At 43.1% G+C, this 22,488-nt stretch overlaps 1 protein-coding gene across 2 annotated transcripts in view; it reads right to left on the bottom strand.

Moving 5' to 3' along the window:
- Positions 1-401: 401 nt before the first annotated feature.
- The window catches only part of khnyn (KH and NYN domain containing), a 36,812-nt gene continuing 14,725 nt past the window's right edge, over positions 402-22,488 (bottom strand). Inside the window, exons 4-11 of one of the 2 annotated variants that reach the window (XM_087260264.1) lie at positions 14,575-14,983; positions 13,068-13,566; positions 12,270-12,662; positions 9,317-9,447; positions 7,511-7,607; positions 7,210-7,317; positions 7,033-7,134; positions 402-4,217 (exon numbers count right to left, since the gene is read on the bottom strand). In XM_087260264.1, the coding sequence (XP_087116390.1) occupies positions 3,905-4,217; positions 7,033-7,134; positions 7,210-7,317; positions 7,511-7,607; positions 9,317-9,447; positions 12,270-12,662; positions 13,068-13,566; positions 14,575-14,983 (2,052 nt within the window). In that variant the 3' untranslated portion in view covers positions 402-3,904. The remainder of the gene's footprint in view (positions 4,218-7,032; positions 7,135-7,209; positions 7,318-7,510; positions 7,608-9,316; positions 9,448-12,269; positions 12,663-13,067; positions 13,567-14,574; positions 14,984-22,488) is intronic. The other variant, XM_087260265.1, reaches the window with a different exon arrangement.

Raw genomic sequence — 22,488 nt, 5'->3', positions numbered from 1 at the left:
CAGAACCAACAACTGGCCCACCCAGGACTCGAACCAGCGACCTTCTTGCTGTGAGGTGATTGTGCTACCCATTGCATCACCTTGCTGCTCCACACTAGATGTCATCTGAATGCGTCAAAAGAGCCGCCATCTTGGTACAGGCAGGGTAGAGTACAGTCAGTGTATATCTATGAGTCAGTTCATCGATTCATTTGGGAATGGCTCTTCTTATATGGGTCATGACAGTGTAATCTATGGAGCTCTACCCTGTAATATGGCAGCGATATCGAGGGATGCTCATATGCAATATCTAGTATATTTATGACCGCTAGCTATTGAGTTTACATCGAACAAATCAGAGTTAAAATGGCAAATTGATGAGATGATAAAGCTGTGGTAAATCTATGCTAGTCACACAATGCTGATGTTGATAACATTCACAATTTATTTCTTTAGCAATAACAATAATAAATCACACACAATTCAAATGTATCGCCATTTAAAATCTGGGTTAGTAATAATATATGCCTGCTACACAAAATTAGCCCTCTTTATTTATATATTTACACTGAAAAGCAATTTTGCTAACAAGCTACATTGCAAAACAGACAAGTAACACATTTGATGAACTATATTTAAAGCCAACTCTTCGTACTCGTATGCTCTTATTTACCAAAATAAATTAAAACTTAAAAATTGTATTTTAAATATGAAGCCATTATCCGCAGTTCACAAAAATAAGCTTTTTTTTTTACCATTATCACAATAAATCACCATTTTGATTACCAATAGTAAGTTTTAAAATACTTAAAACTGACTTGATATGTAATGTGGCACTGCACGGTATCAAACACGACACAAGTATAACAAAATACAAAATGTAAACAAGACAAGACAATTCCACTCGTCGTCCCTGAAAAACTTGAGAAAAACATTAAATTCTTAAAGACATTCAGTTTTGGTCTCGGCAACGCTTAGCATTTTACACAATCATGAAAATAAGTTAATTTTACTATTATTAACAAAAGTACATTACCATTTAAAATTGAAAACAGATCATTAAAGGACAAATATAGACTACAAACATAAACACAGCGTTCACTTCAGCACACAAACACCGAATGTATAAACGATCTGAAATTGAAAACACATTACAGTGCAGACGGCAGGGCTGTGGCGATAAATGGAATTGAGAAATTATTCTGCAGTTCATTTCTGAGATTGTCTGAACGCATTGCAATTATTGAACTCTCCAACAGATGGCGCTGTATGCCTTACACAATGATTTCTGTAAAAGCATAAATATGCTGGTTTGCTCAGATCGCCCTGAGTTTTGAATCTCTTTAATAGCTTGAGAGTTTTAAACAGAGTTTGTAGACAATTTGAATATGATATTTGTAAAATTAAAACGAAGAGTAGTAAATAATAGTCTCTTATTGTGCTGTTTAGCAGAGCCCACCATGGAACAAACAATATAAGTCCAGAAAATTTTAAAAAAGTAGACATATTACACTAAATATTTAATGAAATTAGATAGCTAGCTAATTGCTTTTGATAGATTATATCTGGCCAGCAGATCACTAGCATGTGGTGTTTCGAATGTTTAAAACAGTAAATCATTGGATCAGTGATTTCTCCCATCACTAACTGTTTGTGTAAAAAACTAGTTCAGCGCCATCTGCTGCTTAAACTAGCCTAGAGTGCCATGTGCTGTTAAATATAGCCTAGAGCGCCATCTGCTGTTAAAACTAGACTAGATCACCATTTGCTGTTAAATCTAGTCGAGTGCCATGTGCTGTAAAAACTAGCCTTGAGCACCGTCTGCTGTTAAAATGAGCTTAGAGCACCATCTGCTGTTAAAACTAGACTAGATCGCCATCTGCTGGTAAATCTAGAGCGCCATCTGCTGTAAAAACTAGACTAGATCACCATCTGCTGGTAAATCTAGAGCACCATCTGCTGTTAAAACTAGACTAGATCACAATCTGCTGGTAAATCTAGAGCACCATTTGCTGTTAAAACTAGTTTATATCACCATCTGCTGTTAAAACTAGACTAGATCGCCATCTGCTGTTAAATCTAGTCTAGAACACCATCTGCTGTTAAAATGAGCTTAGAGCACCATCTGCTGTTTAAACTAGACTAGATCGCCATCTGCTGGTAAATCTAGAGTGCCATCTGCTGTTAAAACCAGCCTAGATCACCATCTGCTGTTAAAACCAGCCTAGATCACCATCTGCTGTTAAAACTAGCCTAGATCACCATCTGCTATTAAAACTAGCCTAGATCACCATCTGCTGTTAAAACTAGCCTAGAGCGCCATCTGCTTTTAAAAAATAGCCTACTGCGCCATCAGCTGTTAAAACTAGTCTAGAGCGTTGTCTGCTGTTAAACTCTAGCCTAGAGCGACATCTTGTGTTAAAACTAGCCCAGAGCGCCATCTGTTGTTAAAACTAGCCTAGAGCATCGTCTGCTGTTAAACTATTCTAGAGCACCATCTGCTGTTTAAACTAGCCTAGAGCGGCATCTGCTGTTAAAACTAGCTTAGAGCGTCATCTGCTGTTAAAACTAGCCTAGAGCGCCATCTGCTGTTAAAACTAGCCTAGAGCGCAATCTGCTGTTAAAACTAGCCTAGAGCGCCATCTGCTGTAAAAACTAGCCTAGAGTGCCATCTGCTGTAAAACTAGCCTAGAGCGCCATCTGCTGTTAAAACTAGCCTAGAACGCCATCTGCTGTTAAAACTAGCTTAGAGCGCCATCTGCTGTTAAAACTAGCCTAGAGCGCCATCTGCTGTAAAATCTAGCCTAGAATGCCATCTGCTGTAAAACTAGCCTAGAGCGCCATCTGCTGTTAAAACTAGCCTAGAATGCCATCTGCTGTTAAAACTAGCTTAGAGCGCCATCTGCTGTTAAAACTAGCCTAGAGCGCCATCTGCTCTTAAAACTAGCCTAGAGCGCCATCTGCTGTAAAAACTAGCCTAGAGTGTCATCTGCTGTAAAACTAGCCTAGAGCGCCATCTGCTGTTAAAACTAGTCTAGAGCGTTGTCTGCTGTTAAACTCTAGCCTAGAGCGACATCTTGTGATAAAACTAGCCTAGAGCGCCATCTGTTGTTAAAACTAGCCTAGAGCATCGTCTGCTGTTAAACTATTCTAGAGCACCATCTGCTGTTTAAACTAGCCTAGAGCGGCATCTGCTGTTAAAACTAGCTTAGAGCGTCATCTGCTGTTAAAACTAGCCTAGAGCGCCATCTGCTGTTAAAACTAGCCTAGAGCGCCATCTGCTGTTAAAACTAGCCTAGAGCGCCATATGCTGCAAAAACTAGCCTAGAGTGCCATCTGCTGTAAAACTAGCCTAGAGCGCCATCTGCTGTTAAAACTAGCCTAGAACGCCATCTGCTGTTAAAACTAGCTTAGAGCGCCATCTGCTGTTAAAACTAGCCTAGAGCGCCATCTGCTGTAAAATCTAGCCTAGAGCGCCATCTGCTGTAAAACTAGCCTAGAGCGCCATCTGCTGTTAAAACTAGCCTAGAACGCCATCTGCTGTTAAAACTAGCTTAGAGCACCATCTGCTGTTGAAACTAGCCTAGAGTGCCATCTGCTGTTAAAACTAGCCTAGAGCGCTGTCTGCTGTTAAAACTAGTCTAGAGCATAGTCTGCTGTTAAACTGTCCTAGAGCGACATCTGCTGTTAAAACTAGCTTAGAACGCTATCTGCTGTTGAAACTATCCTAGAGCGCCATCTACTGTTAAGGTCTTTCGTGCCCATGTCTCTATTCGTGCTTTTTCCTTGGATTTGTAAGTAACCTGAAAATAGCATTTATTGTGAACCCAGTATAAAAAATGATCCACAGTTTACAATCCGTTGATTTATCGCCCCAGCCCAAACAGACAGTAGCTTTAAAGCAGTTTTTCTGTATTGTTTTTGTTCACTCCTGTTGCTCCAGAATGAGCTCTGTCAGTCGGTTGATGTCTCGAATGTTGGGATGGCACTGTAATATCATAATAATCACGCTTTCCTGACCCGGAAAGATGGACACTAGACTCTGCCGCAGCCTCCTCGTCTCCTCCAACGACCTCTCGTTGACTTCCTCACCTGCTGATGACCCTTGTCCCCAGCCATGACTCCCTGGTGTCCAGTTGCGGTACTGCAGGCCGTCAGTGTGTGCTCGCGGAGCAGGAGCCGCAGACGACGGAGAAGATACACCGGCGAAGGAGTGACTGCTGGGAACAGGTGAACTGCTGACAAACAAACAAATAAATAAAATGGAGCTTCAAATATTTGGACACATTTTTGTCAGACTTCTAGAGCAGAGTTTTTCATCTGCCGGCAGAATTCAACGTGCACCTCAACTCTCCTGTTTCCACCAGAACTGTTGCTCTGAAGCTTCTCAGGGTCAATATACATGGCCGAATACTACAGCCAAACCTCTGCTCACTCATGCCAATGCCAAACGCTGGTTTTAGTGGTGCAGCAGTGAAGATCTTGGGTTGTGGACAATGTGGAACATGTGCTGTTCTCTGATGAGTCCACCTTCACTGTCTTTCCCACATCCGAGAGAGTTACAGTGTGGAGAAGCCCCAAAGACAGCAGGACTGGAGACAGAGTGGTTTGATGAACATGACAATGGAACATCTTTCATGGCCTGCACAGTATCCAAACCTAAACATTATTGAGCACTTTGGGGTCTTTTGGAGGAGCGAGTCAGGAAAGGTTTTCCCAAAAGAGTCAGGCTGCAGATTTGCACTTGCACGCTCAGACTTGCACGCTCAGGCAACCGCGCTTCCTCTGCAAGTGATGTCATTTACAATCGTCACCTGTGTCCGCTTGCAAGAAAGTCCTTTGGTAATTTAACTTAAGGGTGTCTCCATAGGCGGAAAAATCCCTGAGGTAATGGATTTTATTAAGATCGTTGCAACACTCTACTCTGTCACCGTTACTCAAGTGCCTTTTTTCTAAGCGTTTCACTGTAGTTTCTGCTAACATACGGCGATGCGCGCCAAAGTTGCTATAGTTACGTTAACAGGTCGTAACGAACCACGAATGCTTTCCTTACAACAGCTCTGCAGTAATGTTACACATCATCTGTGTTGCTTTCTTTCCGTTAAGCGAGTTGAGAGGTTACTTTATCGAGTCGATCTCAACATAATATTTGGAGGACCTATAAAACTGGGCGGGATCATGTAGAGAATGTGGCATCATGCACTCCTGCGCAGACGTGCTAACTTATCAACACGTATATATTAGTTTATTTATTAAATGGTTTTTATTAAATTAGTTACTTACAAGTGCTGTGCCTGTGAGTCTGTTATCTAAAACACTTTTTTGGGTAAGAATGCTTGCATTTTGAGTGTCATTTGTTCAAGAGAGCTGATTGGGTCCCTTAAATGTTTTAAGAGAAAATGGTTACTAAGGACTAAGGGGAAATACTTATGGCAGCCTTAAAATGTTTAAGTTGATCTTTTTGTTTTCCCCTTGCAAACCAACTTTAACCAAGGGTACTCTTAACCCTAAACTGAGGGATTTTTTGGTTAAGAACTTTCATGCAATCAAGCCCTGCACTCTCCTGCCACATCACTTGCATCGACATCTGCATTCTTGTTTGCAATCGTCCAGGCACCTGCTGAATAAAGAATAGTTTCCCAAGTCCTTCAAGAATCATTGCTGTAAGTCCATAATGTGTATCCGCTAGTTGTAATACTGCAACTCTATGAAATGTTTAAAATGAAAAACTAAAATTCTAATTTGCCTGGTGTGTGTTTTTTATTACCTGTGGAAGAATACCTTGTGTATTTAGACCTGATAGTGTACAAGTTAAGTACTTAGAATTATTTGACAGCGTCATCGCTCTCGAAGCAAACGAACTTGAAACTTACTTTTGGTTTATTTGTGTTGATTTCAAGTGAAGTGACAGGTGCAGGTGTCGATTGTAAATGACGTTACTTACATAGGAAGCATGCCTGCCTGAGCATGCAAGCCCGAGAGTGCAATTCTGAAGATGCAAGCGCAACTCTGCAGCCAGACCCTTCTCGGTTTTCCTCCAGCAGGATTACAATGACCTGGATACTATTCTAACGGTTTAAAATCTCTCTGGCTGTGTAACGGAAGCCAGCCAGTAGGTGCGGTGCAGGTAAACCTCACTCACCTCTAAAGGTGCTCTAGCGACAGACACTAGAGGCCATGGTCTTTAGCCTCCTTGGTAGAGTAACCGACTCCCATGCGGAAGGTTGCCAGTTCAATACCAGCTCAGAGCAGGTTGGGTGGTGTAGGGCTTGCAGGGTTACATTGGTGCCGTGACCCGGATGGGAGTGAGGTTTAGGGGGGTGAGTGTAACGGAGGCCAGCCAGTAGGTGCTGTGCAGGTAAACCTCACTCCTCTGACCTCTAAAGGTGCTCTAGCGACAGACGCTAGAGGCCATGGTCTTTAGCCTCCTTGGTAGAGCAACCAACTCCCATGCGGAAGGTTGCCAGTTTGATACCAGCTCAGAGCAGGTTGCGTGGAGTAGGACTGGCAGGGTTACATTGATGCCGTGACCCGGATGGGAGTGAGGATTAAGGGGGTGAGTGTAACGTAGGCCAGCTAGTAGGTTCTGTGCAGGTAAACCTCACTCCTCTGACCTCTAAAGGTGCTCTAGCGACAGATGCTAGAGGCCATGGTCTTTAACCTCCTTTGTAGAGCAACCGACTCCCATGCGGACTCGCCAGTTCGATACCAGCTCAGAGCAGGTTGGGTGGTGTAGGACCAGCTGCAGTGCAGGATTTGAGTATGTCATTCCCAAGGCCAACTGATTGGCTGTATTGGCTGTAAAAGGAGGTCCTACACCATACTACTGAATTCCTGTGCTCTAAAACCAGGCGTTTCAGGCTCATTGTCCAACTCCTGCACATTATCTATCCGTGCTGCACTTACTGCTTATATTTGCACTCAGGTTAGATGCATTTTATTAACCTGTACTGTGCATGTGTGAAGACAATAACAGTTTCATCTAATCCAACCTAATATAGTGTTTAAGCTCAAATCACTGATGATCCAGCTCTGATGTGTGTTTTTATTTACCTGTTGTGTTTATGTAGAAAGTCTCTCAGGTGTGGCCCACCGCGACCCAGCGGATCATCAGGTAACATGAACTGATCTCCAGCAAACACATACTGCAGCAAACTGAAGAAAACACACACACACACACTTACACACCTGCACTAATGTAAGCGTTGAACATGAGTTTACAAAGCTCACCTTTTCTTGATGATGTCTCTCCACGCGGGCGACTCGTCCACTAGATCTCTCAGGTTGTCATTGGTCACAATCACTCCATTCGTCTTCTGCGCCAAATCCAGCATAAACCTGGAGAAAAACACTCAGTACTTGAAGAAACGCTAATTTATACTGCCTCATGCCAGTGCAAACCCCACAACACTGACCATTACTTGTGCCAGTTACACAGGTTTGCATCAACATGAGGGAGTGTAATGGAAGACAGTAATGATTTTGTGTGCTGTGTTGAGCTGATGGTGTTGTGTTGAGCTGATGGTGTTACCTGTCATCATATGAGATGATCCTCTTGCCCTCCACCTCTCTGGACGGTGTGTATGACAGCAAACCCAGATCATGCAGTTCATTCAGGTAGTGCTTCTCTGCACAAAACACACAACAGCTCAGGTCACACTAGAGTAAATGCCTTACACTGCTCTGATTGGTCCAATGACCTTGTTATGCTCTGATTGGTCTAATGCCCGTACAGTGCTCTGATTGGTCAGATGAACTTAATTCATTCGAATTGATCAGATACTTCACTCTGACTTGTTTGGTGACCCAACTTCACTCTGATTAGTTAGATGACTCTACTTTGCTCTGACTGGTTAAATGACCTTGCTTTTCTCAGATTGGTCAGATGACCCCACTGTGCTCTGATTGGTCAGATGACCTTTAATCTAATCCTTTGCTTTTCTTGCTCAGTTGGCCCTACTTCACTCTGATTGGTCAGATAGTTATGACTCAGTCTGATTGGTCAGATGCTCCTACTTTGCTCTGATTGGTCAGATGACCCCACTGTGCTGTGATTGGTCAGATGCTCCTACTTAGCTCTTATTGGTCAATGACCCTACTCCACTTTGATTGGATAGATGACCCTACTGTGCTCTGACTGGTTAAATGACCTTGGTTTTCTCTGATTGGTCAGATGACCCCACTGTGCTCTGATTGGTCAGATGACCTTTAATCTAATCCTTTGCTTTTCTTGCTCAGTTGGCCCTACTTCACTCTGATTGGTCAGATAGTTATGACTCAGTCTGATTGGTCAGATGCTCCTACTTTGCTCGGATTGGTCAGATGACCCCACTGTGCTCTGATTGGTTAGATGACCGTACTTTAATTTAATCCTTTGCTTTTATTGGTCAGTTGGTTCTACTTCATTCCGATTGGTGAGATGACTTTGTTATGCTCTGATTGGTCAGATGACTCTAATGTTTTCTGACTGGTCAAATGACCTTGCTTTTCTCTGATTGGTCAGATGACCCTACTGTGCTCTGATTGGTTAGATGACCTTACTTTAATCTTTTGCTTTTATTGGTCAGTTGGTCCTACTTCCCTCTAATTGGTCAGATAGTTGTAATTCACCCTGATTAGTTAGATGCTCCTACTTTGCTCTGATTGGTCAGATGACCCCACTGTGCTCTGATTGGTCAAATGCTCCAACTTTGCACTGATTGGTCAGATGACCCCACTGCGCTGTGATTGGTCAGATGTTCCTACTTTGCGCTGATTGGTCAGATGACCCCACTGTGCTCTGATTGGTTAGATGACCCTACTTTATTCTAATTCTTTGCTTTTATTGGCCCTACTTGACCCCACTCTGATTAGTCAAATTAAGGTGCTCTGCTCTGATTGGTCAAATGGCCTTGATTCACACTGACTGGTCAGATATTCCACTGTGACTGATCAGATGGCCCTACTCTGCTCTGATGGCTCTTAATCTTGATTAATGTATATGGGTTAAAATAAGAGTTTGGTCATCGAACATTTTAAGGAATAGAGAGAGAACAGATTTACATTCAAAATAATTACTACAAAAATTCTAATATAATGAATATTTCTCACATATTTCTTGATTTTTCCTGTTTGCTAAAATTCAATTTGATATTTCCGCCACATATAAATGTGTGTAGTAGTGTTTGTTCAGTGATCTTCAGTGTTTCTGTTAGATTAGTTGATCAGTTTTGTCTTTGGTTCTGACTAATCTAATGTATCTGCACTAATATATTACTGTAAAGCAAATATTCATGTACAAGAGAGATCAGTGAAGGGTGAGCTCAATAATGCTGAGCACTGTATATATGAGCGTCACCTTTAATCTTGGAGTTGTTCTTCTGCCTCCACTGCGGGACGAACACCATGATTTCTCGATGCCCTTCAGCCCAGAAGTGCTGGACAGCCAGAGCGATGCCTCGACAGGAGAAAAACACCCCCAGACCATGACTGCGGACCACAAGGATCATTTAGATAAAATAACAGGATTTATCTTGGTGCTTTATACTGGAAATACCTTTGCCAATAATCACTGGGTTGCCAATAATTTCACTCCCAATCAGTATATTCCTGTCTCACTGTCCCTATGCTAATATCAGTTTTCATGAGAGAATATAGTGATAGTTATAGTGTCATTTCTAAGGAGTCTTACTCATTATCAGGTTTGAAGGTCTCATGAAATGAAAATAAAGCTTTTGAGATGTTAGTGTCAGTGTGTTGGTCTTAGAGATATCTATAATCTAGTGTGCTCAAAAACAAAATTCACATTTAGAAGATATAAACCTATAAACATCCAAAGCTTGAAGTTTGTCACTTCCGCTTAAATGGATCAAGGAGTTTTTTTTTTAAGTCAACCCATCATACTTTAGTTTCTCATCAAATCTTCTGTGACAAACTGCAAGCTTTATATCAGGTTTACATCGTATAATGTGAATTTTGTCACTGTTTGAATTTCTCACATAGCAACTGGAGAATAACCACAACATATTAATTGGTATAGTTGTTGTGTTACCATGGCAACTGTTGAATCACCACAACAGATCAATTGCGATAGTTGTTGTGTTACCATGACAACTGTTGAATCACCACAACAGATCAATTGCGATAGTTGTTGTGTTACCATGGCAACATTTGAATCTCCACAACAGATTAATTGCTATAGTTGTTTTGTTACTATGGCAACTGTTAAATCACCACAACAGATTAATTGTGACAGTCTTGTGTTACCATGACAACTGTTGAATCACCACAACAGATTAATTGCTACAGCTGTTGTGTTACCCCAGCAACTGTAGAATCACAAAACAGAATAATTGCTATAGGTCTTGTGTTACCATGGCAACTGTATAATCACCACAACAGATTAATTGCTACAGTTGTTGTGTTATCATGCCACCTGTAGAATCACCACCACATATTAATTGCTACAGTTCTTGTGTTACCATAGTAACTGTAGAATCATCACAACATATTAATTGCTATGGTTGTTGTGTTACCATAGCAACTGTATAATCACCCCAACAGATTATTTGCTATTAGGGCTGTAACGATTCGCCAAACTCACGATTCGATACGATTCATGAAATAGTCACTATTTTTTTACAAAATTATTTGAAACAAATTTAAGGTGAAAAGGCCCTTCATTTTTTTCTTTAATGCAGCACATTTTTGCAAAATATAATATATTTTCTGCCATAATGAAAATTATTAAAATATGCATAAACTAATGTGAACAGAAGGGGGGAAAATAGTCTAATAACAACGTTCTATACAGTATGAATGTAAGAAGTATGAATGGAATTCGGACGTACTACACCTGCCAATTTGTCATGGTCACATGACCTACCTGCCTCAGTTGCGTCGCTTTACTCCCATTCACGAATTCTCCCGTGGGGCATCATGGGATAGCGCAGCGTGCATGGGATGCGCACTCCAGAATCTCACCGGAAGTATTAAGTCATCCAGGTACCTCTTGCATACTGATTTTCGAATTTGTACATACTACTCAGCTAGCATACTGATTTTAGCATACTATACAGTATGGAAGTATGCGGTTTCGGATGCAGCAATGGTGGATTGTTACATCCTCAATTGCTATAGTTGTGTTACCACAGCAACTGTAGAATCACCACAATAGATTAATTGCTACAGCTGTTGTGTTACCATGGGAACTGTAGAATCACCACAGCAGATTAACTGCTACTGTCCTTGTATTACCATATCATCTAGAGATTCACCAAAATAGATTATTAGACCATTTTGAGGGATATAAACAATAACAATGGCACTAACGTGCTTCCTGTTATACATTTTCAATTTCCGTAGCTTCTGAGAATCCAAAAAAATCGATAACTGTAAAATCACAACAGATTAATTGCTACAATTGTTGTGTTACCATGGCAACTGTTGAATCACCACAACAGATTGCGACAGTTGTTGTGTAACCATGGCAACTGGTGAATCACCACAACAGGTTAATTGCTACAGTTGTTGTGTTACCCCAGCAACTGTAGAATCACAAAACAGAATAATTGCTATAGTTGTTGTGTTACCCTAGCAACTGTAGAATCCCAAAACAGAATAATTGCTATAGTTGTTGTTACCATAGCAACTTTTGAATCACCACAACAAATTAATTGCTACAGTTGTTGTGTTATTATAGCAACTGTTGAATCACCACAACATAATAATTACTGTATTTGTAGTGTTACCATAGCAACTGTAGATTAACCACAACAGATTAATTGCAACAGTTGTTGTGTTATCATAGCAACTGTTGAATCACCACAACAGATTAATTGGTATAGTTGTTGTGTTACCATAGCAACTGTAGAATTGCTGCAACAGATTATTTGCTACAGTTGTTGTCTTACCATAGCAACTGTTGAATCAGCACAACAGATTAATTGCTACAGTTGTTGTGTTACCCTAGCAACTGTAGAATCACAAAACAATAATTGCTATAGTTGTTGTTACCATAGCAACTGTTGAATCACCACAACAGATTAATTGCTACAGTTGTTGTGTTACCATAGCAACTGTTGAATTACCACAGCATATATATATATTGATAAATAATGTTACGATAGCTGGCATAATGCTAAGTTATGATTGAATCGACTCTTGTTACAATTAGGCAATAGTTTGAGAACAAGCAGGAAGTGTTCCTGGGCCAATGACATCACTACATTGAAATGGTCTATACTTTACTGTAGTATAGATTTAAAAACATGCGTAGGCTTTCATGTGTGTGTAGAGGTGTGTAAGTGTACCTCATGGCCACATTGCTGCCGTCGATGATGACGTGCCGCAGCTGAGCGTCTCCAGGCTGGTCCGACAGCTGCAGACTGAAGGGTTTCTTCAGGCCCTCCAGGAACCGCTGGGGTCCCGTCACCACAGACGCCACGGCCCCTCGCTCTGGCTTTGCTTTAGGTATAGTATTCGAAAACTTCGCTGAGGTAACATCCAGGCTCTGTTTGACATTCGGAGGCGATTGGCTGTAGGAATTCACTGGGTGAATATCTGAAGTCATGTTTTCCCAGGAGTACGTCATCTGCGGAGGGCCCTTGACTGTGGATCCAGACCCGGGAATGCTCACCGGTTTGGAGGACTCATGGTTTGAGGCTCTGTTTCTGCTCCCAGGGTCCAGGTTCTCAACATATGACCTAGACATATGCAGATAACAATTCAATATATCATGATAATTAGTGCTGGGCAAAGACTAATCGTGATTAACTGCAACCAAAATAACTTGCACACTCAAAAGATGTATTGATAATGTAGTGCAGGGGTGGCCAACCCTGTTCCTGGAGAGCCACCTTCCTGCAGATTTCAGTTGCTATCCATATCAAACACACCTGAACCCATTATTTAGGACCTGAACACCACTGATAATTACAGGCAGGTGTGTTTGATATGGGTTGCAACTGAAATCTGCAGGAAGGTCGATCTCCAGGAACAGGGTTGGCCACCTCTGACGTAGTGCATACTGCATTTGTAGTGGTGTTTCAAAAAGCTTCTGCAATGAAACGCAACGATAAAATCGGATATTGTCATGAACCGAATCTGACCTTGAATTTTGCTCAGTTGTCCAATCCGCTTGCTGGCTGCCATTTCTGAGCCCATTGAAGTGCGCGTGCTCCTGTTTCTGCAGCTGCATGAGCAGCTCGTGAGGCTTTATCTCAGGCAGATTCCCGTACACCTCCATCACATGCTCCTCCGTGTACCCGCAGGTCGCCGCCGCCGCCTTCAACACTCCCAACACAAAGTCGTCCTGTTTAGCATCAGTTTGATTAGCCTCCGGTCTCTCCACCGCGTGCATTTCTCCAGAACCGAGCTGGTTTTGCTGATCGGTTTTGTCCTGCTCCTGCTGGATTAAATCGAGGAGTTGCGAGGCTTCTTTAGGGCCGGTTCGGGCCAGAACGCTGCGCACCACCGCCTCTGTGAAGCCCATAGCGGTGAAGAACTTGAGCAGGTGCTGGAACTCCTCTCCGCATCCGCTGCTTTCCGGCGGCCGGTCAGGTTGTGGAGGCTCTGGAGTCTGAAAGTGTCTTGAGTCCAGGGTGAAACCTTGGGGAAAATGAAGGGTAACACTTTAACCCTTGTGTGTTGTTCAAATGTCAAGCTGTTCAAACCCTTTTGGCCCTGTTTACTTCCATTATGATGAGATTTTTTGATTGTAAAGCCATGACAGCACATAATCATGCATTCCTGATTGGGAAGAGGAACAATGTGTAGCACAGAGATAATGTTCTCCAGCTCTCTGAAACTAACCCTTTCAGGCTTTGATCCTAATTGTGGTGTTTTGGTGACTGTCGCTTTAAATGCAAATGAGATTGTGCTCTTTTCAGAAGAGGGCGGAGCTACAAATGCTTACGTGTCATTATAGTAGCGGCAGTGTATATGTTGTGAGTGCTGGTCAGGTGTGCATGTGTGCTTCAGTGTCAGGGCCGGAGCAAGCTGAACTGCCGCTCTAGGCAAAGGACGATCACGCCGCTCTCAACCCGAAAGTGAAAACGAAAGTGACTGGTTATCAAAGTCGCGGATGAAATTGAAAAAAAAAAGGTGAGGGGGGGCATGGATATAACTGAGAACGCGGGTGGTTGAGGGAGGTGTTGCGGACGCCGCCCACTCTATTCTGCCGCCCTAGGTAACCGCCTAGGCCGCCTCTATGGACGCGCAGGCCCTGTTCAGTGTGAGTGTGTGCTTGATGCTTCTGTCAGTCTATGTCGCTCCTTTCGCTGTTCATCTCGACATCTATAATCCTCTTAGTCTATGCTTTTGTTATCTTCAGCACCTCAAACGCTCTAACGGCTAATGGACAGACGGCTGCTTCTCACTCAGGGCTGTTGATTATGCTAATGAGATGGAGAGATGGGCACCAGTGGGCGGGGTTTATCCCCTCTGATTACATGTACAAAAGAAAGAACGTCAATTAAAGTGTTTGAATTATCAAGTCTGATTATATAAAATAGAATTAATTCATGTTGACCATTAGAGGCTGGAGATATTCACACACTGCTGACACACACAACAGTCATTTCTGCATAAAAGCTCCTCCTTCTTGAAGTAGCTTACCCAAGAGTGGCCGCTGTGAATGTGAGCTCTCTGCGCTATTATTATTATCAGACGCTTCGTGCACTCCTCCGTTCTCCTGCAGTGTGGTCGCCGCGTCCTGCAGTGTGTGTGTGTGTCTGTTTTCTGGGTTCTGCAGTGTGCGAGTGTGTGTGTTTCCGGCCAGTCTGACCAGCTCCAGCAGCGCCTCCTTCACTCGCACCGGCAGCGCCAGCAGCTCCAGCGTGTGCCGGTCTTCCAGTTCCTCCACCAGTGTCTTGAAGGCTCGCCGGGACTCTAGGGACGCCCCTGCGCTGTCAGGACGCCGCCCCTGCCCGCTGCGGTACTTCTCCACCAGGTCTACGATGAAGGAGAAGGCCTTCACTACAGGCTCCGTCAGCCCGCTGATCAGGAGGAATCCTGGAGAACCCACCTACAGGCAGAAGAAACAGTTCATGTCAGCACTGCTAGCATTACGGTTAGCATGTTGACATATTCCAGGTGTTGTGGTGACCTGTGCTTTCCTGTCTACACTCTACAGAGCTTTTGTCATTCATTTATTTCTTTTCTTTTCGGCTTGGTCCCTTTATTAATCAGGGGTCGCCACAGCGGAATGAACCGTCGACTTATCCAGCACGCGTTTTACGCAGCGGATGCCTTCCAGCTGCAACCCATCGCTGGGAAATGCTTTGTATTAAAGGTATAAAAATAAATAAATAAATAAAATGTAACCATTGTGTTTTCACAGAAAAAAAATAGTAATATATATACAAAATATATATATATATATATATACGGGGGGGGGGGGGGGGGGGGCTGGGTGGTACAGGTCCAATGCCAACATTTTGAGAGTGTAGCGGACGATACTAAAAGGGGGGTTGAGGCGAAGGAGAACGAGGAGAACAAACTAGGTAGGGAGGGAACCAAGGAGGGGGGGGGGGGGTGATGGTTGGTTGTAGTCATGGACGAAAGTGAAGAGCCCCAGGGGGGTTGGAAGGGCCGAAAGTGAAGAGCGCCCCCTCCCGCTCTTTTGAGAGGGGTCTGGTGGGCACCTAATAGTATCTCTAGAGGCCTCATAACGCTGTTGGCCCTTACAATCGTCCTAAATTAATCAGTCGAATTATTTGCCAAATTATTAAATGTTGGACTTTAACTGCAGTTTGGCTCTTTCATTCAGGGAATTCATTCATGTCTCTCGCGACAAACGAGATATTTGATTCGAGGAGCTGCTGCAAGCGTGTAATCTTCATGCAATGTTTGATACCGCACGGCGAATGAGAGAAAAAAAAAACTCAGCATTTCCCGGAAACTTAGATGCACACGGCAGGTAGTGTCAGAAAGCCGCGTGTGTTATTCCGGTCACAAAATGCGGTGCTAACATTTCTGCACTCAGTGCAATAGTAAACATAATTCGATACGAACAAACTGAATAAACAAAGAGCACTGGACGCTCACTTACCAAATCTGTAGAGACAGGACAATCACCAGCAACTAGAGCCGCGTCTTTATTAAGAGGAGACTACAAGCGAATCCGGATCTCAGCGTTTGCAGATGAGAACAGCTCTCAGGTAAACAATAATCCTCCTTAGACACGCAAGTTATTGTTGTCGCGCGTCGCGTACACTGTTAATCCACACGTGACTCCAGCTGAGCTCTCACAGAGAGAAAATGAAAACGAAACTTAACTGCAGCAAACTATAAAGCAGCACTTCACGCTTGTTTTGCCAACACAACGTGGCGTCTTTGTGGTGTAAACACGGTGACAATAATGAATATTTTTGAAGTTGTACAATAGAGCGCGCTGATTGGTTTGACCCAAGCCTTACTCATGCATTAATGCAGCACACTGTTAGACGTAATAAGACACACTCTGGTACAGACGTCCAGTCTGCACGCTGGAATACACGCTATTATCTCATGACCGTGACGCAGCTTCAAAAATTAGTTTCAAACAGGAAGTACGAATTTGCTTGTAATAATGCAAAAACAACCAATTTACACTTTTTAGTGAAATATAGGTGTCCTAATAGTGTTTTTAGCAGTGTGGGACACATATACCACTGTCAACAGCTCAACACATGTGTTTTGGTGTTTCGTGACCCTTTAAGCTATATTTGTTTACAGAACAAACCATAATTAAAGCTGCAAGCAGCGATGATAGGGACCTCGCACCCGGGCTCACTGCCGCCCGGTGACCTTACGATGACAGAGAACAGCGAACAATAATAATTTAAGCCAATATATTTTAAAAAATCTAAGAAAATCACAGATTTATGCCAAACTTCCTCCTGTCAGCAGGTGGCGCTATAACTGTGACTTAAGATTGGCATGTAGATGTCTTCCGGAGAGGAATGTTATCAACCATGTGAAGTTTCAGGCACATGGGACATTTTGTGGCTGAGTTATAAGCCAAACTATCTTCTGCCAGCAGGTGGCGTTATGACTGACTCAATATTGTTATGTGGATGTGTTTAGGAGAGGACTTTCATCAACCATGTGACATTTTAGGCAGATCTGACATTGTGTGGCCGAGTTACAAGACAAAATTTCTTCTGCCAGCAGGTGGCGCTATGACTGACTCAATATTGTTATGTGGATGTGTTCAGGAGCGGACTTTTATCAACCATGTGAAATTTCAGGCAGATCAGAGATTGTGTGGAGATTGTGTTTTAAGACAAACTACATTCTGCCAGCAGGTGGCGCTATAAAAGACTCAATATTATTATGTAGATGTGTTTAGGAGAGGACTTTCATCAACCATGTGACATTTTATGCAGATCTGACATTGTGTGACCGAGTTACAAGCCAAAATTTCTTCTGCCAGCAGGTGGCGCTATGACTCTGTCTCAATAATATTATGTAAATGTGCTCAAGAGAGGACTTTCATCAACCATGTGAAGTTTCAGGCAGATCGGACATTGTGTGGCCGAGTTACAAGCCAAACTACCTTCTGCCAGCAGGTGGCGCTATGACTGACTCAATATTATAATGTAGATGTGCTCAGAAGAGGACTTTTATCAATCATGTGAAGTTTCAGGCAGATCAGACATTGTGTGGTTGAGTTATAAGAAATTCCTGTTCCATGGCGAAGCGTTGAGGTTTGTCATGCCGCCACGGACACGCCCCTCTGCAAAAACTCTAGATCTTCACAATATATCATCGCTAGAGCTTTCAGATGACACCACTCTATTTTGGTGCTGATACGGGAAAGTTTGTGGAAGGAGTTTGTTACAGTGTCAAACATGTCATTTCCTGTGGCCAGCAGGTGGCGCTATAACTGTAACTGGATATCGGCACGTAAACCTGATCAGGTCAGGACTGTTATTAAATGTGTGAATTTTGAGGCAGATCGGATAATGCATGCCAGAGTTATAAAGACTTCCTGTTTTGTGGCGAATCATCAAAGTTTGCGAGGCCGCCACGGACACGCCCATCGATGAAAACTCTAAAGCTTCGCAATTTAACATCACCAAGGCTTTAAGATGACAAAACCCAATTTTGGTGTTTATCAGATAAAATCCCTAGGAGGAGTTCGTTAAAATACAACACCTGAAAATGGCAAAAGCGCCACTTTTTCGCCATAGGAAGTTAAAAATATCCGACTTCCTGTTGGGTTTGAGATATGGCTCCAAGAGACTTTTTCGTATGTTTTGCCATGTTTGAGGTGTGTGCCAATTTTTGTGCATGTGCGTGATTCGTAGATCGAGGGCTCGTCCGTTTAATTTTTCTAGGTGGCGCTGTCGAGTCATTTTGCCACGCCCACTTCAATATTGTTATGTGGATGTATTCAAGAGATGACGTTTATCAACCATGTGAAGTTTCAGGCAGATCGGACATTGTGTGGTTGAGTTATAAGGACTTCCTGTTCCATGGCGAAGCGTTGAGGTTTGTCATACCGCCACGGACACGCCCCTCTGCGAAAACTCTAGATCTTCACAATATATCATCGCTAGAGCTTTCAGATGACACCACTCAATTTTGGTGTTGATACGATAAAATTTGTGGGAGGAGTTTGTTACTCCGTAAATCATGTCATTTCCTGTGGCCAGCAGGTGGCGCTGTAACTGTATCTGGATATTGGCATGTAAACGTGTTCAGGTCAGGATGCTTATCAAGCGTGTGGATTTTGAGGCAGATCGGGTAATGCATGCCTGAGTTATAACGACTTCCTCTTTTGTGGCGAATCGTCAAAGTTTGCGAGGCCGCCACGGACACGCCCATCGATGAAAACTCTAAAGCTTCGCAATTTATTATCACCAAGGCTTTAAGATGACAAAACCCAATTTTGGTGTTGATTAAATAAAATCCCTAGGAGGAGTTTGTTAAAATACAACGCCTGGAAATGGCAAAAATGCCACTTTTTCGCCGCAGGAAGTTAATAATATCTGACTTCCTGTTGGGTTTGAGATATGGCTCCAAGAGACTTTTTCGTATGTTTTGGCATGTTTGAGGTGTGTGCCAATTTTCGTGCATGTGCGTGATTCGTAGCTCGGGGGCTCGTCCGTAAAATTTTTCTAGGTGGCGCTGTCGAGTCATTTTGTCACGCCCACTTCAATATTGTTATGTGGATGTGTTCAAGAGATGAGGTTTATCAACCATGTGAAGTTTCAGGCAGATCGGACATTGTGTGGTTGAGTTATAAGGACTTCCTGTTCCATGGCGAAGCATTGAGGTTTGTCATGCCGCCACAGATACGCCCCTCTCCGAAAACTCTAGATCTTCACAATATAACATCACTAGAGCTTTCAGATAACACCACTCAATTTTGGTGTTGATACGATAAAATTTGTGGGAGGAGTTTATAACTCCGTAAATCATGTCATTTCCTGTGGCCAGCAGGTGGCGCTGTAACTGTATCTGGATAGTGGCATGTAAACGTGTTCAGGTCAGGACTGTTATTAAACATGTGAATTTTGAGGCAGATCTGATAATGCATGCCTGAGTAATAACGACTTCCTCTTTTGTGGCGAATCGTCAAAGTTTGCGAGGCCGCCACGGACACGCCCATCGACGAAAACTCTAAAGCTTCGCAATTTAACATCGCCAATGCCTTTAGATGACAAAACCCAATTTTGGTGTCGATCGGATAAAATCCCTAGGAGGAGTTCGTTAAAATACAACGCCTGGAAATGGCAAAAACGCCACTTTTTCGCCGCAGGAAGTTAAAAATATCTGACTTCCTGTTGGGTTTGATATATGGCTCCAAGAGACTTTTTCGTATGTTTTGGCATGTTTGAGGTGTGTGCCAATTTTCGTGCATGCGCGTGATTCGTGGATCAGGGGCTCGTCCTTTTAATTTTTCTAGGTGGCGCTGTCGAGTCATTTTGCCACGCCCACTTCCGAAGCCCATAATAAACGTAAATTTTCGCCACTTCTGAGGCGTGTGCAAAGTTTCGTGAGTTTTCGGGCATGTTTAGCCCCTCAAAACCGCGATTCATTCCGCGGAAGAAGAAGAAGAAGAAGAATAATAATTAAAGCTGCAAGCAGCGATGATAGGGACCTCGCACCCGGGCTCACCGCCGCCCTGTGGCCTCAGGATGACAGAGAACAGCGAACAATAATATTTTAAGCCGATATATATAAAGAAGCCGAGAAAATCATAGATTTATGCCAAACTTCCTCCTGTCAGCAGGTGGCGCTATGACTGTGACTCAAGATTGGTATGTAGCTGTCTTCAGGAGAGGAATCTTATCAACCATGTGAATTTTCAGGCAGGTCGGACGTTGGTTGGCTGAGTTATAAGCCAAACTTCCTGTTGCCAGCAGGTGGCGCTTTGACTGTCTTAATGTTGGTATGTTGATGTCTTCAGAAGAGGAATTTAATCAACCATGTGAAGTTTCAGGCAGATTAGACATTGTGGGGCTGAGTTATAAGCAAAACTACCTTCTGCCAGCAGGTGGCGCTATGACAGACTCAATATTGTTATGTAGATGTATTCAGAAGAGGACTTTTATCCACCATGTTAGGTTTTACGTTGATCGGACATTGTGTGGTTGAGTTACAAGCCAAAATTCCTTCTGTCACTAGATGACGCTAAGACTGACTCAATATTGTTTTGGGGATGTGTTCAGGAGAGGACTTTAATCAACCATGTGAAGTTTCTGGCTGATCGGACATTGTGTGGTTGAGTTATAAGGACTTCATGTTCCATGGCGAAGCGTTGAGGTTTGTCATGCCACCACAGACACGCCCCTCTGCAAAAACTCTAAATCTTCACAATATATCATCGCTAGAGCTTTCAGATAATACAACCATAATTTGGTGCTGATATGATAAAATTTGTGGGAGGAGTTTGTTACACTGTAAAACATGTCATTTCCTGTGGCCAGCAGGTGGCGCTATATCTGTATCTGGATATCGTCATGTAAACGTGTTCAGGTCAGGACTCTAATCAAGCGTGTGAATTTTAAGGCAGATCGGATAATGCATGCCTGAGTTATAACGACTTCCTGTTTTGTGGCGAGTCAAAGTTTGCGAGGCCGCCACGGACACGCCCATCGACAAAAACTCTAGAGCTTCGCAATTTCACATCGACAAGGCCTTTAGATGACAAAACCTCATTTTGGTGTTGATCGGATAAAATCCCTAGGAGGAGTTCGTTAAAATACAATGCCTGAAAATACCAAAAACGCCACTCTTTTGCAGCAGGAAATTAAAAATATCCGACTTTCTGTTGGGTTTGAGATATGGCTTCAAGAGACTTTTTCGTATGTTTTGGCGTGTTTGAGGTGTGTGCCAATTTCCGTGCATGTGCGTCATTCGTGGATCGGGGGCTCGTCCGTTTAATTTTTCTAGATGGCGCTATCGAGTCGGTTTGCCACGCCCACTTCAATATTCTTATTGGGATATGTTCAGGAGAGGAATTTGATTAACCATGTGAAGTTTCAGGCAGATCGGACATTGTGTGGTTGAGTTATAAGGACTTTCTGTTCCATGGCGAAGCGTTGAGGTTTGTCATGCCGCCACGGACACGCCCCTCTGCGAAAACTCTAGATCTTCACAATATATCATCGCTAGAGCTTTCTGATAACGCCACCCAATTTTGGTGTTGATACGATAAAATTTGTGGGAGGAGTTTGTTACTCCGTAAATCATGTCATTTCCTATGGCCAGCAGGTGGCGCTATAAATGTGTCTGGATATTGGCATGTAAACGTGTTCAGGTGAGAACTCTTATCAAGCGTGTGAATTTTGAGGCAGATCGGATAATGTATCACTGAGTTATAATGACTTCCTGTTTTGTGGCGAATCGTCAAAGTTTGCGAGGCCGCCAGGGACACGCCCATCGACGAAAACTCTAAAGCTTCGCAATTTAACATCGCCAAGGCCTTTAGAAGACAAAACCCAATTTTGGTGTTGATCGGATAAAATCCCTAGGAGGAGTTCGTTAAAATACAACACCTGAAAATGGCAAAAACGCCACTTTTTCGCCGCAGGAAGTTAAAAATATCCGACTTCCTGTTGGGTTTGCGATATGGCTCCAAGAGACTTTTTCGTATGTTTTGGCATGTTTGAGGAGTGTGCCGATTTTCGTGCATGTGCGTGATTCATATATCGGGGGCTCGTCCGTTTAATTTTTCTAGGTGGCGCTGTCGAGTCATTTTGCCACGCCCACTTCCGTGACCCATAACAAACGTAAATTTTCGCCACTTCTGAGGTGTGTGCAAAGTTGCGTGAGTTTTCGGGCATGTTTAGCCCCTCAAAACCGCGATTCATTCCGCGGAAGAAGAAGAAGAATAATAATAAACGGAGCAATTCCAATAGGGCCTTGCACCGTTCGGTGCTCGGTCCCTAATTAAAGCTGCAAGCAGCGATGATAGGGACCTCGCACCCGGGCTCACCGCCGCCCGGTGACCTTACGATGACAGAGAACAGCGAACAATATTAATTTAAGCCAATATATAAAAAAAATCTAAGAAAATCACAGATTTATGCCAAA

This window comes from Danio rerio, chromosome 7 (assembly GCF_052040795.2).
Source record: "Danio rerio strain M-AB ecotype USA chromosome 7, GRCz13ab, whole genome shotgun sequence".
Lineage (NCBI taxonomy): Eukaryota > Metazoa > Chordata > Actinopteri > Cypriniformes > Danionidae > Danio > Danio rerio.
Note: the sequence above shows the minus strand (reverse complement) of the source record. Positions and strands in the feature narration are given on the sequence as shown.